General features: G+C 39.3%; 2 protein-coding genes across 5 annotated transcripts; both read right to left on the minus strand.

The window, feature by feature from the left end:
- Window positions 1-2,941: 2,941 nt before the first annotated feature.
- On the minus strand, window positions 2,942-6,075 carry LOC122649959 (shugoshin-1-like). Of its 2 annotated transcripts, none has more exons than XM_043843225.1 (10): window positions 5,780-6,021; window positions 5,265-5,429; window positions 5,116-5,153; window positions 4,897-5,005; window positions 4,239-4,262; window positions 4,055-4,123; window positions 3,931-3,972; window positions 3,727-3,829; window positions 3,568-3,631; window positions 2,942-3,447 (listed from the first exon to the last, which is right to left on the minus strand). In XM_043843225.1, exons 1-10 carry the CDS (start codon window positions 5,828-5,830, stop codon window positions 3,153-3,155), a joined length of 960 nt encoding a protein of 319 aa, XP_043699160.1. In that variant the 5' UTR covers window positions 5,831-6,021; the 3' UTR covers window positions 2,942-3,152. The 2 variants fall into 2 exon arrangements, with proteins under 2 accessions (XP_043699160.1, XP_043699161.1); XM_043843226.1 differs by having other exon boundaries at window positions 3,336-3,496; window positions 3,546-3,631; window positions 5,780-6,075.
- A 4,017-nt stretch (window positions 6,076-10,092) lies between these two features.
- On the minus strand, window positions 10,093-21,159 carry LOC122649486. 3 transcript variants are annotated; one of them, XM_043842669.1, is made up of 13 exons: window positions 21,018-21,159; window positions 20,310-20,475; window positions 20,161-20,223; window positions 19,910-20,015; window positions 18,411-18,515; window positions 18,254-18,330; window positions 17,881-18,010; window positions 17,053-17,131; window positions 16,725-16,916; window positions 12,764-12,884; window positions 11,867-12,091; window positions 11,730-11,791; window positions 10,093-10,427 (listed from the first exon to the last, which is right to left on the minus strand). In XM_043842669.1, exons 1-12 carry the CDS (start codon window positions 21,116-21,118, stop codon window positions 11,747-11,749), a joined length of 1,410 nt encoding a protein of 469 aa, XP_043698604.1. In that variant the 5' UTR covers window positions 21,119-21,159; the 3' UTR covers window positions 10,093-10,427; window positions 11,730-11,746. The 3 variants fall into 3 exon arrangements, with proteins under 3 accessions (XP_043698604.1, XP_043698605.1, XP_043698603.1); XM_043842670.1 differs by having other exon boundaries at window positions 17,053-17,125; window positions 19,910-20,018; XM_043842668.1 differs by having other exon boundaries at window positions 19,910-20,018.
- Between the last annotated feature and the right edge of the window lie 4,497 nt (window positions 21,160-25,656).

The following is a 25,656-nucleotide window of genomic DNA, read 5'->3' on the forward strand; positions in this document are numbered from 1 at the left end:
ACCAAATAGACCTCTGTCACCATTATTGCAAATATGTTGGATTTCGTGAGATTGACTTTGACCTTGTTACTGTTCTTCTTCTTCTAGAGTTGACGACAATCCTTTTTGAAGTGTCTTGGTTTGCCTCACATAAAACAGTTCCTTTTCTTCTTGAAATTTTTGTCCTACTTGATATGAAAGTTCTTAAACTTTTCATGTTTACCGGACTCAACCAGATTAACCATGGACTTAAACTCCTTGGCCTTCTCACGGTTGCTTTCTTCAATCTTCACCCGGACAATAATTTAATCTACTGTCCACTCTTTCCTCCTGCACTTCATATTTAACTTGAAATTATTCCAAGAGGAGGGTAACTTCACTAAAAGTGTCATATCTTCCTTAGCCAATTTGGATAGTAGGACTTAAAATTTATCAATTTGAGAGGACAATTTGTATTCATCATTCATCACATAACTTAGGAAATTGGCTACTACATGTTTCCTATTATTGACATCCTCAAGTTCATATTTTTTCCTCTAGCACCTTCCATAATATATATGAATCCTTATCCCCTCTAATTCGCTGCCCGCTCCAATTCCTCGCATAAGATAGGAAATGATGAGTAGACATTGAACAAATCCGCAGCCAAGATACTCAAAATTCTATTCTTGCAATGGTAATCAGCATAAATTCATGCATCTCTATTGGCCTTCAGGGTAGGGCCATCACCCTCATTAGGCTTATGTTCAGTCAATGCAAAGGACACACCCAACTATGCCAATGCAAACAGAACCATCTGGTTCTCACCACCGAATGGTTCGATCTTGTCAAAATCAAAAACAATACGAAGATTGCCCATAGCCAGTGCAAGAGAAGCAATATTCTGGGTAGGACCAGTATCCTGAGTAGGTACAATAAGAGGGAGGAGGATTGGTGTCTCCCATGATCTTATTATAATCTCAGAATTTACTACCTTAAGATTATAGTGATTTAATATGCTTGAACAATAAAGTAATGAGATATAAGACTTATCTTTATAACAGACATGAATCCACTAATAAAAGAATACACCAATCTTCAAGTGAATGAACCAATCTTCAATAAACTCATAATCAAATGATGTAAGGTTTATTCATGCAAGAAGTAGCATTCTCCTTAAGGTAGTACACACCCCTTATTAATGCACACCGGATACTTGTGATTCTACCTTCAAGATGAAACAACCTTCTTGATAATTCATAGTTTATGTTACATTCACAATCTGGTGAGGAAGATGAGGAAGGTTATTCTCAATAAATCCAAAAATAAAGAGGAGAAAATCAATTTGATAAGAGAGAGAGAGAGAGTTGTCTTTCAAATTCCAGCTTGAAATTGATGAAGAGAATAACAGCCACCACCCCTATTTATAGATGTGAGGTGCCCCTTAAAGGATTCTCTACAAAGGGATGTGTCTCCAAAATGGACGGTTGGGATTCAATCTCCCATTGGAGATTCCAAATCCACGAATATGGGCTTCTCCTAAGTATGAGGGTGTCTCTGTGAAGAGACACACAAACCATATGAAGGGTTATGTCTTGAGACGATGAATGTTTAATATCTTAAGTCTTTATAAAAAACAATCCAGTGGACCTAGACTCAAGCCCATTTAACCAACACCAACCCACACCGCCCAGCTCGACGCGTGTGAAAAGCACCCCAAACCCATCCCCAAATATCCCCAAATATCCCCAAAGAGAGATACTTCCCTCTTAAAACCCTTGTCCCTTATAGTTCCCATAAACACATATATAGCAACTAAAGTATTCTCCCAGAACTACCAGATCCTTTGCTTTAGACAAAGCAAAGCTTGGGGAGAGGGGAGAACCATGAAGATAACAAAAACAAAATAACAATAGAGAATAGTTTTTTAATGGATTTAGAAACTTCCTTTTAGTAAAATAAATACAAACAATATATCATGCATGCCACCACAAGATATCCCCATTTTGATATTCTAGAACCTATGACCCATGTAATGGAGTTTCTGGATGGGCTTCTATGATTGTTCATCAAATAGATTTTATATAGGGTTTTATGGATTTTGGCATAGTAGGATGTTTACAAGAAGCAAAGGCAAAGGGCTTCCTACAAGGATTGTAAGAGACGGATGGACAGATAGTGGAGATTTGAAATTTTGAATTGAGTCTCATCAGCAATCTATGTGGACTTAGAAGTCATTTCCAATCGTACTGACTGTTTATAATATGTTATCATCTTTCACTTTTGTTAATATTCCACTGAAGGACAAACAAAGGTTATTTGTTGTTGAAAAATTGCCGGCTCTCGCATATATATGTCATTAACTGATATTTTGTATGTTGTTAGATATTAGCTTTTCATTGAGACAGAAATAAAGGATGGAAAACAGGGGAAGCACTTCCTATGTACATGTAGATATTAGCTTCATTGAGTCAGAAATAAAGGATGGAAAACAGGGGAAGCACTTCCTATGCTTACTGTCAATATACCTTCAAGCACATTGCAACCAGCAGGTTGGTTATTCTAGATGCACGTGACTCCGAGGAATGTAGCGTGGGGGGTGTGATTACCCCAATAGGAATGTTTAGGTTTAGGTTTAGGTAACTAAATGCATCCCGACCCCCAAAAAAACATGTAACTCCCACAAGTTCCCTTTTGTATCATTTCATCTAATGATTTGCCATATTGTTTCAAAACATTTTCTTGTTAGATATATCAACATTTTCAACCTTTTTATCTCAAAAACCACACTCAGAGAGCTAGACTTTAGTTTGTTTATCCTCTTCTTGTGATTAGTAGTTAAAGTCTTGACAAAGCACATTTTCAAGTCAATAATGGAGAATGAAGCAGACAGTTAAAAATTTTGTTTCGGCAATGCTTGATAGCATCATAAACCACAGCAAGGAATTGTTTCTTTTCTAAATTTAACATTCACTGTTTTACAGGAACAAATGCTCACAGCTGGATGAATTCAAAAAAAGATGGCCAATTAGTTCATTACTGGTACTCTTTTGTTCACCATCTGCAGATGACGAAACAAACAGTGTAGCTTGTAGGGAATAATATCACAGGTTACTTACACAGAAAAGTGTAGAAAAGAATAATAGGACAGGTTACGGTGCCTACTAAACAGGGGTAGGGTTGTTTGTTTCCACTCACTCAGATCTTCGTAATTTTACTTTAAGGGGCATCTCTTTGTAAGACTGCACCTTCTCAGCGGCCTTGCGTGAAGGCCTGCCTATAGATGATCTTCGGAATGGTTGAGTTTCACACTTCTGTGCACTTGATTTTCCACTTGATGATTCCAGTGAATTGGTATCATCATCTTCATGCATTTGATCATCAAGCAGTGGAGAGATTGGAAATTTAGTATCATCTATCTCAAATAAATCTTCAGTAGGTTCTAGCTGTTCAGACTTGAACCTACCAGATTGCCTTCTTAAACAAAGCCTGTTGCAAAAAGGACAGATGTTTATCCCAGTTGTTGTAACAAAGATAACACACACACACACACACACACACACAAAAAAAAAAAAAAAAAAAAAAACAATACAATATCAAAAAACAAACCTTTTGTTATCAGTTTTCTCCTTCTGTGGTCCTTGTTGGGTTGCAGCAGTCACAGATCCAAAAGCTACAAGACATTCAGCGATTATGACGTAAGAAACAGAAAAAAGCTATAAGATGAAGAAATCAAAGCAAGGACAAGGGCCAAGTTCCAGCAGTTACATTGATTCCTTGATTGGCGCCTCCTATTTGGATTACAAGTCTTATTGTCAAGATTAGTTTGTGATGAGTCCCCTGATGCTTTCTCACACTTAGTTGTTCCCTCCTAGAGTGACACCATAAAATGGTGTAAGTAATAAAAGATTGAGCAGAGACAAGTTCTAAAAATGTGCAGCAGATAAATCATCAACAAGATTTCTGTAATACCTTGGTGCTAGTATCTTGAGAAGTTCTCCTTTTCTCTTTTTCCTGCAAAAATAAGGATTTATTGAAGTCATTCAATGTGAATGATACTCCACGGAACATGTAAAAAGACATTGGAATACCTCACCTGCAGTTCTAGGTTCTTGGCTGTAAGCAGAGCTACTTTACATGCAAGTTCATGATGTATTACTTTTCGCTGCAAACAAAGAAAGACAAACTAAATATATTTTTTTGAATAACTACCAAACTACAGATTTGTATAAACAAAATGGCTTCAGTTTTGGGGAAAAAATCTGTTACATAAATCTTACCTTGTCTCTACCCAAGTTCAGTTCCTGCACAATAGGAGAAATACGATCAATAAATGTTCAAAAACCAACAATCAGTGTCTTCTAAAGAAAAATAGTGGATGATTAGATGATTAAAGTAATGACAAACTGCCTAGGCTTAGGCTGTGTGGGCTGGGGGGAGTGCAAATTTACAAATGGACCTTGTAATCAACAAGACCATCAAAGGAATGACAGCCTTCTTCGAGTAAATGCAGAAATTGCCTCGAAACAATAATCTGTTTTTGATTTAGGGCTAACAAACTGATCTTAGGCTGAAGAACAGGGTGTGTAAATTGGTAATCCAAACATTTTCCAGTAAGATCATCAAAGGAGTAAGTTCCTTTTTCAAGCAAATGTACCAAATTGCCATAAAACAATATTTCATTTTTGGTTTTGGGGCCACAAACTGCCTAGGCTTCAACAATTATTGTTTGCCAGAAGAATTCTCACCTGGGAAACTAATGTTAGAGGAAACTAATCTGAAGATGATGCTTGTTCATCTGAAAAATGTATTTTTGTTTTCTATAGATTTTTTTGGTTCACTGAATTGTAAAAAATACTCCAAAACATCAAGGATAAACAAGAAAATAATGACAGAGGGACAAGACTGATTACTGAAAATAGTAAAAGCAAAACATACAGCTAACATCTGACTATTGGTCTGAGCAAGGTGCCAATTCTGTTGCTGTAGTTTCTGCAAATTCATCCGCAATTTCTGCAACTCAACCCCACTCAATTCGATGATTTTGCTACCAACTAAGGTTAAGGAGACTCAATAAAAAATATAACATGAAGAAAAAAAGAATTAAGACTGCAAAAGGAAGGTGAGTGGAAATAATTTGATCATGAAAAAGGATACTTCTTCTCTTCCAGAAGCCTCAACAGCCCCATGTTTTCCTGAGTCACATGTCCGTATGAGAAATTCCCACAAAGCAAAAGCTACCACACCACAAGAGATGGGCAAAAAGAGAACAGGAATTATAAAACAGTAGAGCGTAAGTAGAATACCTTCAAGATCTTATCGATCTGTTCTTTAACCGTGAATGAAACAGGTCCGGGTTTTTCTTTTTGGAAAGGGGACTTGGGTCTATACTGCGAGTTGGTTATGTCAGAGAGCCTCTTCATCACAACATTTCCCAAAGAAGATCTCTTGGCCATTTTTTCTCCTCTCGTTCTTTCTGTAACCAAGACACGAATTTTCTAAGTCACTCTAACAAACCCTAAACATAATGGATAATTGATAAAATGAGCTCTTCAAACGAACCCTAGAAATATGATGTGAGACAAATTTCCAGAAGGCAACAATCAGACGTTCCTACAAAATGGTAAGTGTCATTTGAACTTAAATCTATGCAAATGAAGAACTGGGTAGAGCAAGTGAGTGTATGATAAGAGGGAAAATCGGAGTTCGTAAGATTACGATGTCCGAAACAGACAAAAGTGGAGCTAAAGGAAGGAAGCTTAAGATGAAGAGAGACTATTTCAAATGAAGAAGAAAGACAGAGAGAAATAAGGAAGAAAAGATTACCTGCAACCTCAGAGTCTTCAGAATCAAGAACGAAAAACCCTTCCATGGAGGAAGATAAAGAAGAAGAATAAATCAGATCCTCTTCTCTCGATAACCGTGTCTCTTTAGTTCTCTTTCACTTTCTCCTGTTCAGAGAGAGGAAGAGGAGGAGAAAGATTGGGAAGGGGAAAGAGGAGAAGTTTTGAATCAAAGAAGAAGGGATTCTTCAAAGGCAAAACGGGAAGTGAAGAGAGAGGTTCAAGTTCAATAGTCTAACGGCTTCCCGAAGCAAAGTGACGAACCTCATCCAAACCTGTTTTTAAAATCAGATTACTATCCGAACCTAACGAAGCCATGTTGGTCAACGGATCATTATCCCTGCAATTCCCTGCCCGGTCCAGTTCTCGTAGTGCCCCTAACATGGAAGCACAATGACCATTCCACCCCTGCCCTAACCCTCAAGTTGGGTTCATATTCTCGTTCATTTTCCCATACATAGTGATGCCATATGGATGGTTGGAACTTTAGTAAGTTCGTATATTATATGTGTATTCGAACATTTAATTAAAAAAAAAACGTATTTTACCTTATATTTTCGTATATATGGTAAAAACCACGTTTTTTAAGTGCACCCATATTACACACGAAATTAAACGTGTTTAATATTTTTTAACTTAAGTTTAGTTTTGTTATAAAAAAAAACTCACAACATAAAAAAAAAAAAATGCAAAACAAAATCCTCGCATAATACAATTCTGGTCTTCTTCTCCTTGAACCCTAGCTACCTACTGGCTACTGCCCTCATGCAATTCATCTTCTTCTTCTCCGTTCTCATTTCAGTTCAGGTGGCCGCTTAATTGCAGCTAGGTAAATCGGTGATTACAGAGGCGGACAAGCTCTGTTCCTCTTCTTCTTCTCCGTCTCCATTCACCAAATAGTTGCAGCGGCGATTGTAGTGGTGGCCTGGTGGGAGCACTCCATCTGAGGCTCTCTGTTCTTCGTCTCAGTAAGTCGTTCCTCTTCTTTATCACTGTTTGCTTTTTTTCTCTGCTTCATCTTTGTGTGGTTTAATTCAAGGAACAAAATTTTCATAAACAAATATGATTCGAGTATCATGAGTTGACAAAACTGCTATTTTATGCAATTGATCGTTGACTATAATTCTAATGCCATGTGAAGTAGTCGACCATTAAGCACAAGCTTGGCAGCAGCCAGCAGGTCATTTGAGCTCTACATATGACTATAAATTTTTTAACCTGCTTCTACGGTATATGAACTTCCATTGGTGATGTTAGTTCATCTTAGAGATGAGTTCATTGATGTGAGCTCATCTTAGTGATAAGTTTTAGAACACACTGTCTTTAATGTTTTTTTTGGTCTAATGAGATACTTTTATTGATATTTTGATTAAATGATAATCTTATGAGATGTAATAGAGGATATTATATTGTGTTCATTTTAGTTGTGAGGTTTCTTTTTGATAAAATCATTGTCTTTATGATTTTATTTTGTTTATTAGGTGGTGCATGTCTATTACATAGTGAATATATGCCCGTATTTTTGCTTATAGAGCGGCCATATTAAACTCGTATCGTTTTATTTCCGTATGCATTTTATTACGCCGGATGTTTTAAAGGTATTATTTCCGTCTAGTTCGTTTAATTGCCGAACGTATTCGTTCCTGTTCATTTGCCGTACCCAAACTTACTAACTAAGGTTGAAACCCATTCTCATACGTTCACGTACTAGAATGGGAGCCTGCCTCCGAACACTCTATGGTCTTATGGAGGAGGAGTACTAAGTACTAACTACTAAAAGCGAGGCCAATTTGAGGTGGGCCTAGGCCTCCAGTTGATAGATCGGTTGGAGCCTGGCCCTGGACCACTGGATCTAGCGTAGAAATTTGGGGTCATCAATCTACTGGAATCAAACAATGCCGGGGGCATTACCCATTTAAATTTTATTTTTTTTAAAATAGGGATAAAGAACACCACCTGGTTGTGCGTTGTGGCGTGTTGCTGTGCCCAGACACATCTGGGTGCTAAATGGTCGGCACATCCCTGCCTTTTCATGGGGGCGGGGCAGTCATTTTGTACCCGACTGCGTCTGGGCGCAAGTACACACCACAGTGCACAACCATGGCATTCCTTTACCCAAAAATTTTATTTCACGAGACCCAATCAAACTTGGAGGTCCTTGTAGGTGACTAACCTACAAAGCTGGAGGCATTTCCTGTTTTTAAACCCCATATTGTGAACAATTTGGATCTTCTACTGCTGCCAGCCCGTCCTACAGGCGTGCTTCCTCAATCCTCACATAGGCAAGGGTGCAATGACCGCCCTACCCACTTCCCGAGCACCCTGCCCGGGTGGGGTAAGGCGGTCATTGCACTCCTACCTGTGTGAGGAAGCGCACCCACAGGACGGGCAAGTGGCAGTAGAGGATCAGAATCCATACTGTGACCCTCTCTAGTCGCCAGTGGTGGGAGCCTCATGCACTGGGTACCCTTCTTTTTTAATTATTATTATTAATGTGGCTCTGAAATTTATCCGAAAATAATTCATATCCCTAAATATTTCACATATTCAAAAGGTCATATATACATGAATATTTCTTCCTACCCTCTTCCCTCTTCCCCTTTCAAAGATTATGCCAATTAAATTCTTGAACTTGTATTTTGATTTGGGAAATGGTAATTATGGTATAATCCTTGACATTCTTTCTTCTCTGGATACTCTTTCTCTCACCTCCCTGACATGTGGGCTCCTCTATTGACCAACGATGCAATGCCCCCCTCTCATGCCCCGATTGGTCAAGACTTAAGAGTGGGATTCTACCACATGCCCATGTAGATCCTCTCCCCTTTAGATTTGTAGATATTTGATATTTATTTATTTTTTGTAAAAATAACACATTCATGGCAACTGAGACCAATCCATACGGATTTTGACACTTTCTTCCAAAGTAAATCTCTTAAGAAAGTGATAAGTGATGTTGTTTCTATCAAGAGTTAGTTACTTAAGTTTTCAAAATTTGATCATCTTTCTTGTTTTTGTAATAAAGAGATGGAGATTGACTCGTATGTTTTTTTGTCCCTATGATTTTTCAAAAAGAATCCTAGCTGTTTTGGTCCTTCAGGGTTAAGATCTGAATACCTTTGTGCTTCTAGCTTTCAAAACTTGTTTAATTCTTTTCTTTTACATCCCAAATTAAACATATCTTGGAAGCATTGTATGATATCTGTCCTTGACATCTCCTTTTGTTACCTGTGGATGTGTCGAAATCATATCCTCTTCAACTATACCTCGCTGAATCCAACATAGTTACTTCGAACCATCTCAAAGTGGATATATGACTGGAAAATGTTCTCCAATGTGATATCTGTCCTGTTTTTTTTTTTGGAAATGTGATATCTATCCTTGGTATCTCCTTTTTTATTTTCTTAATTTTTTTCGTTTCTATGGAAAAAAAAAAAAACAAAAAAAAGGAATTATGTCACGCGCTTAAACTCTTGTGTCCCCCAATCCCACATCTACCAGCTTTGAAGAGTGTCTTGGATTATAAGCGGAAAGATTTCTTCCCCTTAATACGATCATCTTTTAGGGTGGTTGAGCTGGACTGTAACACATCTGTTCTTTTGGGGTTGTGGTTCTCCCCCTTAAGGCACGCTAGCTATGCAGAAAGGATGATGAGTAATGTTTAGAGGGCAAGCTCATTTGAACAAGATTAGCCCCCCCCCCTCCTGTCCTCCACCAAACTGGCTATGCTTGAATTCTGATGGATCATACTTAGTTGATTGAAGGGGGGGGGTGGCTATGGAATTGTAGCTCGCGATAGTAGTGGCATCTCTGTGTTTACTGTTGCAGCTTATGCTCAGCCCGAATGGGTCACAGTTCATGAGCTCTGACCTCTGCAAGTAGGCCTTCATGAGTGCTTAATTAAGGGATGTTGCTTATGCTTCAGTTTGATTCCCTCAATACTGAGCAATATAATATGGAGCAAAGGACGACTCCCTGGGTAACTTGAGCACTCTTGCATGATATAAAAAAGCTTCAGTTCCTTTCCTGATCCTCCCTTAAACGTATACACAGGGAATGTAACCAGCCAGCTGATTTGTTATCCAAGCTCTTGAACACAACCCCCTGGGCGGTAGAAAAATAATCTCCACTGAGGATAAGGAGGATATGCTTACTGAGGTCTATCAAAGTATATTCAGAGACATCGGCGGTTGTAGATATCTGAGGTCCAGGTAGGGGTTTTTGTCTTCCTCCCAGCCATTCTTGTGTATCATTATTCCACTTTGTTAATAACGTATCTCTGTTCTCTTCCAGGGGGGAAAAATCAACTTTTTATAGACAAACAGGAACAGTAATTGTGTTACAAGTTGTATTTCTGGTTTTACCCTACCAGAATTAGTGGAGATGGTGAACTCAAAATTTCAATGCATGGCAAAACACCCAGGGGCCCAAACTTAATTACAGGACACATTAATTTTGTATAGATCCAACTAATTAATATTGAAACCATGAAGCAGCTATAACCAGCAAGTTTCCACATAAGTGTTTTTAGAGGCTCCTGCTGCTTGACAACCTTTCTTGTGTAAATCAGAGACTATATATGTCACTCTAATTTTGTGGGTCTCATAAATCTTCTGCTAGACTTCCCTGCATTAACAATGGAATCAAGTTAATGTTCAAACTTTCCCTGAAACATTGACTACACCAACATTTGTTAGGGCATGGTGGACAAATACAAATGAAACCATGTGCTAGTCCAAGTTAATTTGTTATTATGATTCAAGGATATCTCCTATATGGAGAAGCAGACAATTCTGTTGCATGCAGTCCCAAAGACTGCAGCAGACAGATGACCAAAGCATCCAATGAAGGGCACTGTTTCCAAACTATCATGAAGGCTTAGCGAATGTCGGGGTGCAGCATAGGGATGAACCATATCATCCAAGAGAGAGCTCTGCTTCCAAACCATCATGAAGGTTTAGTGCATGTTTGGCCAGATTTTTCAAGCTTCTGCTTTTTGACTTCTAGAAGCCAGCTTCTGGTGATAAAAAGGGTATACCAAATAAGATTATTACATTCAGAATATTTACCACCATAAGCACCCCTCCCCCACTGGGGCATTTGGAGATTATGGTACTTCTAGCAGCTAAGATTCCATACAAAATGATCTAATTGTATCTGCTATAAGCTGGATTCTGTCCCCAGAAATAGAAGCACCAGAATCCCATCAAACATGTGCCATTTCTAGAATCAGCTTCTCACCTATAGGCTGGGTGCGAGAAGCTTAGCCAAATATGTTGTTTGTATTTCACTCTAGAAATTATCAGATTGAATGGCTTGGGTATTGGATCAGCATGTACCAAGGGAATTGCAGGGACCTGGATATGTTGCAACATACAATCCCCATCCTAGGATTACACATTGGCTCTTTTAAAAAGAAATTTTTCATTCTGATATTGCTGAATCCCCTACAACAGGCTACATGGATTTTTTTTCAGTATTAATTGCTTATAAATTCCTCCTTTTTTCACCCAAGAGCTATAATTCAATAAATCCCCAGTTGCCTATCAATTCTCATGCTGCATAGTTCTAACATTTTCAATTATAACAAGAATTTAAGTGATGGGGTGGGATGGGACTGGGGAGAGACTACCTTATTGTTTAAACACAAGCATGTCCACAATATAGGTTCCAGCAATAGTTTTTTCTTTTTTAAAATGAAATGACGAAAAAACAAGCATTTCTGCCATTCTCAGTATGTAGCTAAATTATAATTACAGTCAATTCAGGTTTAGCAGAAATTTGTCATTAATAATTTGTGCCCCCAAAATTAAGATCCAACTTAACAGCTGTAACTTGAAAAGCAATCCTAGCAGCATTGCCCCTGCTACAATTAAAAAATAGAGGAGAATGATAGGATTCTGAAAAGAGTAGAAAAATATTAAATACCTTAATCACAGTCCCTTTCAGTGGATGGTGCTTTGCAGAATATAAGAAGCTTTATTACGGACCTGCAGGTTAAAATAAATTTTATAGTCTGAAACCCACTATCTAAACAGAGAAAATGCAAGATGGTTATGTTGCACCTTTGATGCATAAGAACTCAATTCTCTGTTGGTAATTTGGCAGGAACAATTCCGAAGAAAAGCACCCCACATTTCAAGAATTAACGGTTTCTCTTCCACAAGAGGGTTGGAGAATAGCCAATTCTCTGCCAGAGCTAAGTGAATATACACCTTGAAATAATCACAGGTTTTATCTCTCATATCGATTGACATTAACCATGCAAGGATTTGTTCTGCATCTGTAAGCTGTCACAAAGAATTAAGAGATAAATTGTATTTTTTTAACATGGCATAGAAGATGAAAATTAGAAAATCAACCAGAAATGAAAGTATCTGTCATCAACTGGAATAGGATGTCTTGTTACTGGAAGCTCTATTTTACAAGGGACTTTTGTAGCATAGACACAATGGTGAAGTTGCTTTTCTCCACATGTGAGCCACAACAAAAGAAAATTGACAAGGCATGAAGTATGATTGGTTCTCTAGCAATTATGTTCTTATCCTCTGTGACTGAAAAAGATGATTTTAACCAGATTTTTTTTTTTTTAAAAAAAAAATTCCCTTTGCAGATGTGCATAAAAGAAGGGGGTGAGAACATTAAATTGGCACACAAAAATGTTAAATGTTGGTCAGTGAAAGAACAGGAAAATGTTGAGGGGCAGAAGGTGAATAAGCACTGAAAAATTCATTTAGCAAAAATATTTCACACGTCATAGAGGCAGAAGGTTACTCCATTGCGACCAAGTGGTCATGGGTTCGAGTCGGGAAACAGCCTCTCCATAAAGAGGGGGGAAGACTGCGTACATTATGACCCTCCCCAGACCACACAATGGCGGGAGCCTTGTGCACTGGGTATGCCCTTTTTTTATAGGGGCAGAAGGTGAATATGCCTTTGGTCTTTGACGTGAAATAAGTTACCTTTCCATCAAGACAATTAATGAGAATTTGAAAGGCAACTTCACGTTTAAGCTGCTTAATACGAGTGTCAACTCCTGAGATGCATTCCATGACTCTCAAGCAATTCAAGTCCTTCGGCAATCTGAATTTGTAACAAAAACACAAATCACTAAGAACTTGAAGCAGAAACTGCCATATATCCCAAAACAATGTAATGATGACTCAAATATTCTATGGAATTATGCAAAAGGTCTTATAGTTCAATATTCAAGACCTGCATGTGCGTCTAGCAATGGAGTTTAACTGTTATCTTTGCCTATGGGCGTTAAAGTTTCTATCTCAAGGTTAGTATGTAACAGATACAAGGTGAACATTTTCTACCATGATTTAGCATATTAATTTTTCAACTCTAATATGGTTAATGTCCGATACACACGAAAGAGAAGATACTTTACATAGATTAGGTCTGCATGGAACATGCAACCATAATCCAAGAAGCAGTTTGTCAATGACTAGCAAGATTAATCATTGATCCACCATCTAATTTCATCTCTACAGATCTGCAAAAGCATACTATTTGGATATTGGGGGAAATCTCATTCATAGCTATGCATTTCTGTGTGACATTGTTTGTGGAGAAAACCAAACATTGTGCAAATGGAAGATTTAGAAAATTTGGAGCCACCTCTTTAGGACTAAGGTAGCCTAATGGAAAATTCTAACCACCCAAACAGTAGGGTTTAGAAAACCAAGAGTTTTCTAGAATCGCAAGATAAAGGAACAACCAGAATTAAGAATTGTTTTCCCCTCCTTGCTGCATCAAAAACTAAATCACAAGCTTCTGATAAAAAAAATGAGCAGTTCTATCATCTGGCTTATGTTCTTTATGTAGCATTTTTAAGAGAACTCAAATATCAGAAAATAAAGAGCAATCCAACAGTCAGATCACCAACTATTAAGGAATCCTACTGAAGGTAGGATAACTCAAGAACCAGAAATCGATAGCAGAATTCTTCAGTTTCGGAACAGCAATGGATAATGATCAGAGTAAATGAGTAATGAATAAGCAACAGTATAAAATCAGCAATAACAACAGAATAGCATTCTGAAACTAGGAGTCGAAATAAAAAATCAGAATAAAAGTTTCTAAGAAATCATACTAGGAATAGGAAACTTGGAAATTGATGGCAAGTTAAGATTTTGAAAACAAAACCAAATTCAGAACTTAGAACCATACCCAAAACTGAAATCAGAACTTAAAAATCATATTTCAAACTGAAGATTTAGTAGAGTTTGACTTCAGGTAGGAGACCTGAAATCAAACCAGAAATAGCAATTCTGGAACTGAACTTCAACTAGAAATTTAAAAAAGATTTCAGAAGACAAATTTAAAGCTCAACAGAATAGGAATCAGCGAAACAGAACTAGATCTAATTAACAAACCAGAATTGAAAGAGAAAAGCATGCACTGGAATAAAGGAGAAAATTCTGACCTATTAAACCTACGGACTAACAAGAGAAAAAGAAGAAGAAAAAAGAATATGCAATTTAAGGATCAATACCAAAGCCTTCTGGAATCAGCACAACAGAAAAGCTCTGAATCTGACAGAACCAAAAGACAAAAGCCAACTTTTATTCATAAAATTTGTGTGCAAAGCTGTAGCACCTTACAAACATATATATAAAAGTCTCAAAACAGAACTCAAACTAAGCCTAAAGCTCCTCCAGCCAATAGATTACCTTGGAGGTGGTATTAACGAACTAAGATACTATAAAATAATGAAGAAAACAACTTGAAACAAGACTGGACTAATAGAGACATAATCCAGACCAACTTAAACACTTCCATAACAATTAAAAATAAGGAATAGGACTCTGACTAGACCCTACAACCAAGGTGTCGAGTATTGATCAGTGTATCAGGAGGGTGGTTTTAAGAAACGTGTCAGAGTAACGCAAGATATGCGCGGAAACGCTTCAGAAACACATAGATATGCTTAGGGTTACATGCAAAGTATTGTTTTGAAACATAATACTTCTTAAATAAATAGTAATTAAATCTGACTATAGGACGTTAGGTGGTTGGACCCAATATACGCATTTTGGTAGATCAGTTAGGGCCCATTTGTGTACAACTGTACCCCATGATATCCCGGTTACCTGTCAATCTTGAATCCAATCAGAGTTGGCCATGTGGCAGTATAGAGTTTTGAAGACTCATTGCATTTAGGAAAACAAATGGATGGTTAAAAAACACAAGAAAAAGATGTCAATACATGGGTGATAAAACAATTGACCTTTGTTGTCAAAATTGACATATAAACAATCTAGAATATGTTCTTCCTATTCAGCAGTTGGATCTGCCAAATCATCCTTCTATGTGGGACATTAGGTGGCAGTGCGTGAAAGATTCCATGGGTGGCAGACTATAGTAAACATTACCTAGATATAAAAGGGGAAAGATGGGGCAAGATGTATAGTAGGTACAAGGGTTTACACCATTTCTGCAAGCCTATGACACTGTTAAAGTCTCCTATTGTCATCTCCTGCCACCATCCTAGCCAGCGCCCGCCGCAGGTTTGTCTTTCATTTCCTTGACTTGCGCAGAACTGGTTTAGCTCCAAGATTGCAGTGAGTATAATCCTCAATAGTTGCTTTCTTTGAATTCTGCAACGTTGTCATCACATACTTCTTGGATTTCTTCATCTTTATTTTAAACAATAGGCTCAAACTCTTGAAGTGAAGGAAAATCTTCTGTCTTGCAAAGAACATGATTTTCACCTTGAATTATTGATTCCTCTACAATTATTGTCTCCTCTTTGCTTTTACAATCCAAATCAAACTTGTGCAGGAAAACTAGATTCTCCTTTGTCAGCTCATCCAAAGTGATAGGCTCCTCCTCAACTATTTCCTTCATTTCTTCCTTTAATGGTGCAAAATGAGCTCAATATGTGCTTTAACATTGTTGGTGTCAGACTTCCAACACTCTCCAACTTGCAAACTGAATTTATAGATGGCTACGTCAAGTTCTCTTCAGAATTAAAGTCCTTTTGGTAGCAATCTTGTCGAAGGAAAGCTTCCTTTGGATATTTTCCAATAGGTACTTGTTCTTCAACTCGTGCTCCATCTCTTCCCAAGTCCTACACTCATGTGTTCTATAATAAGAAACTCTTTCATGGCAAAATACTTTGCAAACAGGAGCCTTTTGCAGATGAGCACAGGATTTGCACTGACACATGCCTACTGCAATAACCATCATCCTAATAGTGTGTATCATCTCAGAGGGGATAAGTTAATGAGGCAACTGGCAAATTCTAGTTTGTAGATTTGTTTTCATGAGGTAAATTGTATTCAGTGTGTTCAGTTATTTCAGGGAGAATGTCCCCTTTTTTACAGGCACAAGGGTCAAGCTGAACCCTGAGCCCCCCATGAAGTCTTATGAAGATGCAAGATCAAGGCATTGTAAACAATGGATGAGTAGGATTGTGATAAGTTCATAACTCAACTGCAGCCACAAATTAGAGGGTCTACCTTTCCAACTTGTCACTTAAACTGCAAAGTTTATAATTATAACAATTTCTGGACGAAAGAGCCAAACATTATCCTAAACTATAAGAAACTTAAAGCAGATATAAGCGCTATAACCATGATGTTCTCTCAAGATTAATCAATTATAGTTGTAACTGAATTTTGCCACTCCCTGAACATGAGAGTTTCAGGACTTCTCTGTTCTTATTAGTTTCTTTTCTGTGATTATTGATATAATTAGAATTCATCCATCAATACTCATTTACTTGGTCCAGTTGAATCAAACAAATTTCAGAAATTCAACTAGGCAAAAGAGAACCTCTTAAGTCTTAAGTCTCCTTTGCAAGATCAGATGGACCTTAATAAAAAAAATTGGACCATCTTTAGTAGCAAGATTCCCATCCAAATCCCCAAAACAAACAAATTGTAAATTCAGTAAGTTGCAACTGACAACCTGGAAGCAAGAGCTTTTGCTACTTCTGCACAGCTAATGTTCCACTCTTGGTCTTCGAAGTAACTGACAATTGCCACCATGCATTCAGACAAAAGTGAATATAGGCCTTGAAGTTGACGGTCCAAAAAAAGGGAGATAATAACCCCAAGAAATTCTTCAGCTTCTGAAGTTGAAAAGATGGACCATGTACCTCTGGAAGAAATGGAAACAATATAAGAAACGTAAAATCCAACAAAACAAATAGGTAAAATGCATTATTATAAAGCATACACACACACTCCAAAAAAAGGATAAGGAGTTTTTCAACAGATTAGTTCTTGCAGCATACCTCACACCACAACAGGCAGTGAGAAATTTGATCCAACATCTAATATTTTGGGGTGGACCTCGACAATCAGAATCTGAAGACAGGTTTGAGTATTTTAAACCAGCAGGCAAAATTACGATACTTGTAGTACAATAGATTGAGGGGATTGTTCTTGGCAAAGAAATTTTGGGGGGGAGGGGGGAGGAGGGGAGACAACAAAAAAAAGGTCTGGCATAGTGCTTCTTTATGCCACATGGGGATGATATGGTGATTACAACCTTTGGATAGAGTAGGATTCTCTTGATAAACCACATGTCCAATCTAGTGGCCCACCATATAAAGACTCTTTTCCTTGTTTCATTGCTCCAAGTTATTCAAACAGAATTGACTTTTCAAACAATTTTAAAAAGTATACACCGCACATGGTGCAATCAGATTGGATTACATGTTCCTCTTGTGGGTTATATGTCCACTTGTGTGGACACAGCTAGACATTTGTTTGGACAAAGCACCTCAGGTTTCTGGATTTTGGGGGTTGCAGTGTCCAACATTTCGTGTCTGCATCTACATCAGACACTCATGCTGATGTCCACACACCATATATCTCATAGAAACCCCCAGCTAAAACACAAATATCGGAGCAAATGAAAGCATGTGGCTTTAAAAATCAATATAAGATTAAATTTTTCAGTTCAAGAAAATTAGTTCATAACCCCAGAACACAAATCATGAAGTTGCCTTTGAAATCTCCTCTACACTGAATTAGTAAATTTATCTATAGAAGAGGTAGTGTCTACACATGCAAATGGTCTACCATACACATAAGGCATTATAGGTTAATGAACTGACCAGCATGGACAACTTCTGGAAGGGAGGAAACAACAGATGAGGAATCCAATAGATACCCATAGATTTCAAGAGCTTGCTTTAGATTGACGGAACTAGGAAACCAGTCTATTTTAAGTGATGGTTGCTCAGCCTGTATAAGCATAATAAGAATGAGTTGAGTACAAAAGAATTGAACTCAGAGAATAATGACATCTATTAACAGATGACTTTCTAGTGGGCAAGCCTTGGCCCAACAGTTAAGTTGCTATTGCAACCTGTTTGTTGCAGGTTCAAAACTTGGAAACAGCCTCTTCTGCGAAGTAGGGGGTAATGGCGCAATGGTTTTTTTATTTTTTATTAACAGATGACTTTCTAACAAACTTTTCAAAATTACCTCATCTCTTGATGGAAGGATAGCACACCAGAAGTCACATCCAGATGCTCTCAGTTCTTCCTTTGAGGAATATAACACTGAAATGAAAAGATAAAGATAAGATGAAATGCCAGATAACTAGAGTAATAGAGTCACAGAGAGGAATAAGAATACACACTCAGATTAAAGGTCCAAACTGCTAGGTGTTCTTCCACATGTCCACACCTAAAAACCAGTTTTGAGAGCCAGCCATTAATCAATAATCCCTCAAAAAAGGTTTCTCCTGCAAAAAATTACAGAGAATGTAATATGATAGATATGAGCTGATTATAATCTTTTAAGATAAAATCATGAACACAATAAATGTTCATTACAAGAACCAAATACCGATCTGTAAAGTTGGACATATGAATGCAAGAAGCATTTCGCTACTTGCAGTTAGTTAAAGGTAACTAGGCAGTTTTTCATGCTGAGCAAGCAGCATTTTCTAAACAGATCATGCCTGCCATTAAACACACATTGACATGCACAAGGCATAATAATATTCAAAGATGTATGAGGGAATAAATAAGCCATGAGAAGTGGGTGAGCAGTGAAGAAAGCTCATCTGTGAGTAGAAAACCAAGAGGGAACCAAAAGGTTGAGTCAACCAGTAGATGAAATGATTATTGAACCAACCATCGCTTCAACTTACCCACATCCCAAAGTAAAAGAAAAGAGAAAATGAGGAAACAAAAGAAACAGAGAAAAAGTGTTGAAAAAGACATGCAAGGCATATTCACTTAAGGAAAGCTAAGGGGACATGCTTCTTCAAGGCTTACACCTCAGGTGTGAGAAAATAGGTCACATGCTCTCACATCATGAAACTAAAGTGGTCTTGTGTTTCATGCATTCATTCAAAATAATGTTCTCATCAACACTTAACAACTTAAGATATTGTATTTTGTTTTTATGTTTTAAAGTGTAAACACGATAGGGGGAGTCCCCCTATCGTTGTGTGTGTGTGTGTGTGTCTTAAGTGGTATAGTTTCAGTTTATGCGTGGTTGTGTCATTTCATTATTTACTTTTAAGTTGTAAGATGTAATTAGTCTTAAACTCTTAGTGGTTTCCTACTAAGAGTCTGATACTAGAATATGTTATAAAAGCACTGCTGCTACATATTTCAATTTCACCTTTTGAGTTTTGACAATGGCAATCCTACACAAAGTAGTAAGGACCTGCAATTGAACAGAAAACCAACAACGACAAGAGTACCTTCACAATTACATATCACAACAAACGGAGTGAAAATCTGAGTAAATTACTGTGCTCCTCCTCTTAATGCTATCCAAGTGTTCTATCCTTTTCTTGTGATCTATTCCCCCCCCCCCCCATTGAAGGATATATTGTGACCTAGTAAATACACTAACACAGTGTCATGCCAGCTAATTTATAGATCAGTTAGAGTTCCACAGAGCAGACAGATTTCATTCCTGCACGTTGCAATCGAAAAGCCATCAACTACAGTAACTGGTTGCTAAAGAAAAAGATAGCAACATAGATGGAAGTTGCTAGGAAAAGTATTATTGAGTTAAGATAGATAAGAAATTGCAGTAGCAAATCAAACCGTGTACAGTTTTGATTAATTAAATGCATATACAGTTTCTCATCAAAGGAGTGACAAGGAAACTATGTACCTTTCTCAGCAGTCAGGCCCAGCACCAAATTGAGCTCACTGTTCAGTAAGGACTGTAAAAGTTTGCAACTGCGAAGCTCAAGGGAACCTAGGGGCAGTGGGGGAGCCTTCTGCAATTCATTGTAGCTGACTTAGTCATTATCCCCTCATAACTAATACAGCTTAAGCATGAAGTGGGTAATGTCAAACTTCTCTTGAGTTTTTGGAGGAGGGCAAGCAAGGAGTAAGCAAAGAAAAAAAAAAAAAGCAAACCTGATTTCCAAAAACATGTAGACCCCACAAAGGGATCTCATGTTCATCGCCAATTTCTTGCATCTGCAAAACAATACCAGTCAGCGTTTATACTGATTGTAACAAAAAGCAGATAGAAAATCAACCTTAGATGAGTAAAATCATCCTACTTTCTGTTGACACTGGTTAACAAGCTCAGATAAATGAGCAGTTTCCTCATCCTCGTCTGAGTTATAGCATATGCGAGATTTTGCCCGTTTAAACTCCCTTTCATTCCGTTTCTTTTTCTCCTTGAAAAAGTCTTTAAGAAGATCGTCCAAACCAATACCCTTGCCCCTGCAAAAAAAAAATTTAATTAAATTAAATATATACAGGGCCAACTATGACAACTGATATAGTCGAGTCATCTAGCGGAGTGCATTGGAGCTTATTTTCAAATAAAATGTATTTATGCAGTGTTTACAAACAAAGATACTCAATGCCTCATACTGAGATATCATTCAGAAACTAGCGAAATTTGTGTATAAATTCATTCCAAGTCAGAAATCGTAGTCCAGTATAAAAATGAAGCTTTGGAATAAATCGCCTCCATTGAGGGTGCTAAAATTACTGTCAAATAATTCTGAGTATTAACAAAATCCATCGGTTTGCTTGGCTTCACTGAAAAACAATCAATACTCCGTCCAAAGCAGATGTTGCGAAACAAATACAGAAGTATCAAAAGGGTCAACGCTATCTACAAGAGTCCTCTATAGCAAAAACCTAGATTTCAGTAATTTCATTTCCAGAGTCAAGACACAATAAAAAACCCTAATATCTGATGCTTAGTATGAAAAATAAAGGAGGCAAACAAATGGAAGGTTACGGGTTCTTTAAACCTCTTTTTGGTGGGAACAGGTGGACTGAGAAGAGGATCTTCAAGCTCGAAATCGAGAGGTGCTTCCATGTCTTTCTCCGTCTCCATCTCCATCTCCTTCATGGCCTCTGATTATTTTCCCCTTTCTTGAGACGAGGGCAAGAAACAATAAAAGGGTGCATTCAATGGTAGAAAAAGACCCGCCAAAATCCCTGAACTTCTTGCCGTTTAAAAGACCACCCATATACGAGAGGTTAAGCAAGTGAAACCTGAGACGTGGCTTCGTCTGATTGGGTTCACAATTGACCTTCAACCTGATCGGACGGATTACCCTGTGGCCAAGTTGAGTCGCCGGCTCTCGCAAACGGCGGGAAAGCCTCTCAATTCCCTATAATTAAGAACACAATAGGACGACCCGGTCCGCCCTTAGCTACTTCCGGCTTCATCGACACATGATAAGCCCAACACAAACCGGCCCACAATAGTATATTTGATTAGCCCAAATGATCTTATATTGGGTCCAAATTTGTAGTAAACCCCAAGGTCTCATGCCCACATGTCAAATTTTGACCCACTGGAAGCTATCTCAGAAGGGGCGCTCACTCTGGTGGTGGAGAATGACAACCAAGAACTCATGTCTTATCTGCAGGAGGAGGATAAGGAATCGATTGTAGCTGTAAGACCAATTGTAGAAGACATCAAACACCTTGCTGCTTACTTTGACACTTGTGAGTTTTGTTAACCGAAGTAACTATGGTGAACTTCTGTATGAAGTAGTCGTTTCATTAGTCTTATTTGGTTAACGGCCATGTGGGATATGCCAATGAGCTCCCAGTGATGGAATAGCTATTGACTTCAGTTGAAAGTTAGGAGCGATTTGGATTTGACATGTTTGACCATCGCGATATGCATTTCCATACCACACCTTTATACCAGTGTAGCCCATGGTAGGTGAGGTGCAAGTACTTTGACGTGTAGGGTCCTATGTCGACTTACGATGTAACAACATTTACGATTGGGTGTTTGTAATCTTGCTTGGACTCGAGAGTATTGTTTAAAGCGTGCCACCCTCAACACTTCCTATGTGAACTAGGTTTTTTTAATCCTTGGTTAGAGCAATGATTTCTTACTATCCAAGTGGGATAATGTAATGTTTTTACCATATGTGGGCTAGGATCCAGTCCTTGTATGGGTATGGATTAGTGGATGAGTGTTGAGCGACGAGCTTGGTTGGATGAAGCCCTATACATGAGGTGGCCTCCTATATGAGTAGAGGCTTATGTTAACCCATTCTAAAAGTGTAAAGCTTGTTTTATTATGTGTGGACCTTGTTGCGTCAAGAACTATGCCGGAGCCACCTGTTCCTGCAATGTAGAATTAGTAAGAGAGGGCCAAGCTGTGCCAATTTCTCCACTCCGATGCTTAAGTCAGAACTCCTAGCAACAGATAAGAATAATTGAAATCAGATAATCGTGGAAGGAATTTACCCAGTTATTTATAGTCGATGGTGGGCAAAATTGTGCCCTATTAGGAATGTAGAGTCCTAGGCATGGAGTGAGAGATTTTAGGAGTGATTTCAGGGATAGTATTGATCCCTTGATCCCCTTGCACTTTATTAGGAGCCATGTGGGCAATAATCTCGGGCCACAGTGATTCGTTGCATGTTTCTTTTACTGGAATGTGGTGTTCGGGTCGTCCTAATAAAATCATCACCTTCCTCCCCAGAGTGGTCTAGATTCTTGGTCAGGTCGTACCCTAGGGAGGGCCCGACCAGCGACCCTTCGCTACTATGATGATGTCTGGCCTTGCGTGTATGTCTTTTGAGATCGGGTATGCGCCCGGGTCTAGTTCTTCTCGGATAAGGTCGGCTCACGCTCGTGCTGTCCTGCCTCAGCTCATCCCCAACATACGTGTCAGTCTCTTATTGGCTGACGTTTCTTGACATATCAGGCCTATTAACAACTGAGGCCATTATGAGAGAGGCACCAATTGTTCTTTCCTTCAGGGTTGGTCCATATTCCCAGTCTATATAATGGTAGCAATGCCCATTAGTTGCTAACCCTAACAATTGTATGGTAAACTCTTCCTCTCCTTGCAAGTGCAAATGTATTACAGCCAATGACTAGTTTTAGCATAGAGAGCGGGATGTAGAATGCTCGAGTGTAGAAAGAGGGAGCGCCATTCTCGTTTGCAACTGGTTTAGGTTTTCTTTTTTCTTCCTCTTATCTCCGCCACTGTGCATGATAGCAACCTTCCGCCACCGTGCGTGTTTACCTCCGCCATTAGTGCGTGTTTTCCATTTTCTTTTTCCTTATCTCCTCCTCTGTTTTCCACTATGAACATTGGACTTGGCAGCGATGAAGACTCCGACGAAGATGATGATACAAATGATGGCTTACCGACTTGGGGATGGCCTTTTTCGCCCTCTGTGGCCTACCTTCTTCTACCCTGCAACGGCTATAGCATCTGCACTCTCTGGACCTTCGTGCGCAAGGCCACTGAACCCCTGCTCCCCCACGGCAAGGAGCTCTACGACTCCGCCAGGGGCGGCATTTACAACCTCTTCTTCATCTCCGTCGTTGGTATCGGTTGGTGTAGACGCTGATTTTTGTCACCCCCTAATTGGCGATGATGACAACGGGACATGGACAATAGATGACGCACCCCCCCTCTTTTCAGACCCAAAGATACCTGGCCCATAAGACCAAGAACCATGTTGAGCACAAAATGGCCCATTTTAAGCCCAAAAATAAGGAAAAATGGCATTGCGCGCCCACGGTGCGGTGGACTCTTCCCACGGCGCCGTGGACGCCTTCCCACGGCACTATGGGGAGGTATACCGGATTTCCACGACGCCATGAGGGGGTGTGACATCAGCCTGCTGACATCACCCACGGCGCCGTGGAGGACTTTTTCGGCCAGGAGAGAGAAAAGGTCCCTCCCTATAAATAGGAGGGTCCCCTTCCACATTTCCCAAGGAATTTTGGGTAGAGAGACCCTCCCCAAGTGATTCCTAGCATCTTTTCTCCCTTTTCACCCTCATTTCTCCTCCTTCTCTTATGAGTGTGTGAGTATGTGAGGTTTTCCTGGGGTGGACAGATCCTTCGATTGTCCCTCCGAGTATAGAGCGCTTTAGCTCCTTAGCTTTGGTATCCCGTCTGTGCACGGATAACCATCGAAACTCCCTAGTTACGAGACGTTATTCTGTCTTTACTCTTTTCCAAATCACTCGAAAGAGCCGTTACTCTGCCGAGAAAGAAGCAAGCGTCGGTCCATTCGTCCATCTCCCCTGAGCCAGGGGCATACAACCATACAGGTATAATTATTGCATTTTTGTCGATCCAATGTAGTCCTTTCATATTTTACAGCTTTAGTCTGCACTTTTCACATATATAATGTAGTTTATTGTACTTTAGTTCAATTCATAGCATCTGAATGTAGTTCATAATATCCCCCATCCCCGTAATAAGAGAGAAACAACATTCGTCCTTACGTAGCATCTAACACAGAGAGACCGGCTTCGATCGGGCGAGGTGGGTGCCTAACACCTTCCCACACCCGTAACCTGACCCCTTACCTGAACCTTTGGTCAGACCATATGGAGTCACGTAGCCCGATTCCGCTCACCACGGGTAGGGCTACACTTAATGGGTCCTAGGCCCTAACCCTAGGTGGCGACTTCTCATTATGTTAACATTTTTAATGCATGATCCCAATCCCCTATTCATCATACATTGACAATGATATCCACATCCATACACACACACATGTATCTCCCAAAACCCTATAGCGCCAATACGCCAACAAAAGGGCCGAGGATGACCTTTGTCCCGAAGGACTGCGGTACTTACAGTTGGGATCTAAATCTGCGCGCTAAGGGGGAGCTGATACTGGTGATGGGGATCCTCATCTCAGTCGACGGAACAGAACCCGAGCACCTCAGCACCTCAAGCAACGATACTGCCTGCACTCTTGATTTCTTTGTCCGTAAGTCCATGATTAACCGCATAGCGCCTTACGACACAGCCTGGGGTAGCAACGATGCCTTCTCCTTTGCTGGTGGCTCCGATGGGGTTTTCAACCTGCTCGAATTTGAGGAGACGCTGTTGGTGTTGGGGCTGAACCAGTCCTGCGAGGCTGAGTTCAAGGTCAAGGTTGAGATGGCCTCCAAGGGTTTTACCATGCTTCTGTTGATGAGTGGTGGGTCAGTTATGTGGGTGATTAGGGTTTTGTGCCATTGTTGGCCAAAAATTGTTGTTTTTGTGTTCCAAGGATTTGTTTTAGTGTTTGGGCTCTTTGGCAAGGGCGGTTCTCTTTTTTTCTTTTTTATGTGTTTGCGGGTGTTGCTAACCCAAGTGTTTGTGGCATTAAGGTATACATCGGCTCTGATGCTCCAGCCATGAGTCATTATTCATCAACACTCTTCGTGTGAGACCCACCTCATAAAATTGGGCCTAATTTAAATTTTATATTAAAATAATAGGTCCTACGAGTGCGGTTTTGGGTGCCATGACCGTCTCTGCGTTGTGGGCATTGCCCGTCATTGAGACAAACTCGCACCCTATCGCACCTTGTGCCGAGGAACCATCAAATAAGGCCTTGTTGGAATCCAAGGAACCCTCAGGGCTGTCGCATATATGGTTCGCATGCGAGAGATGTTT

The sequence above is a fragment of the Telopea speciosissima genome, chromosome 2 (assembly GCF_018873765.1).
Source record: "Telopea speciosissima isolate NSW1024214 ecotype Mountain lineage chromosome 2, Tspe_v1, whole genome shotgun sequence".
Taxonomy (NCBI): Eukaryota; Viridiplantae; Streptophyta; class Magnoliopsida; order Proteales; family Proteaceae; genus Telopea; species Telopea speciosissima.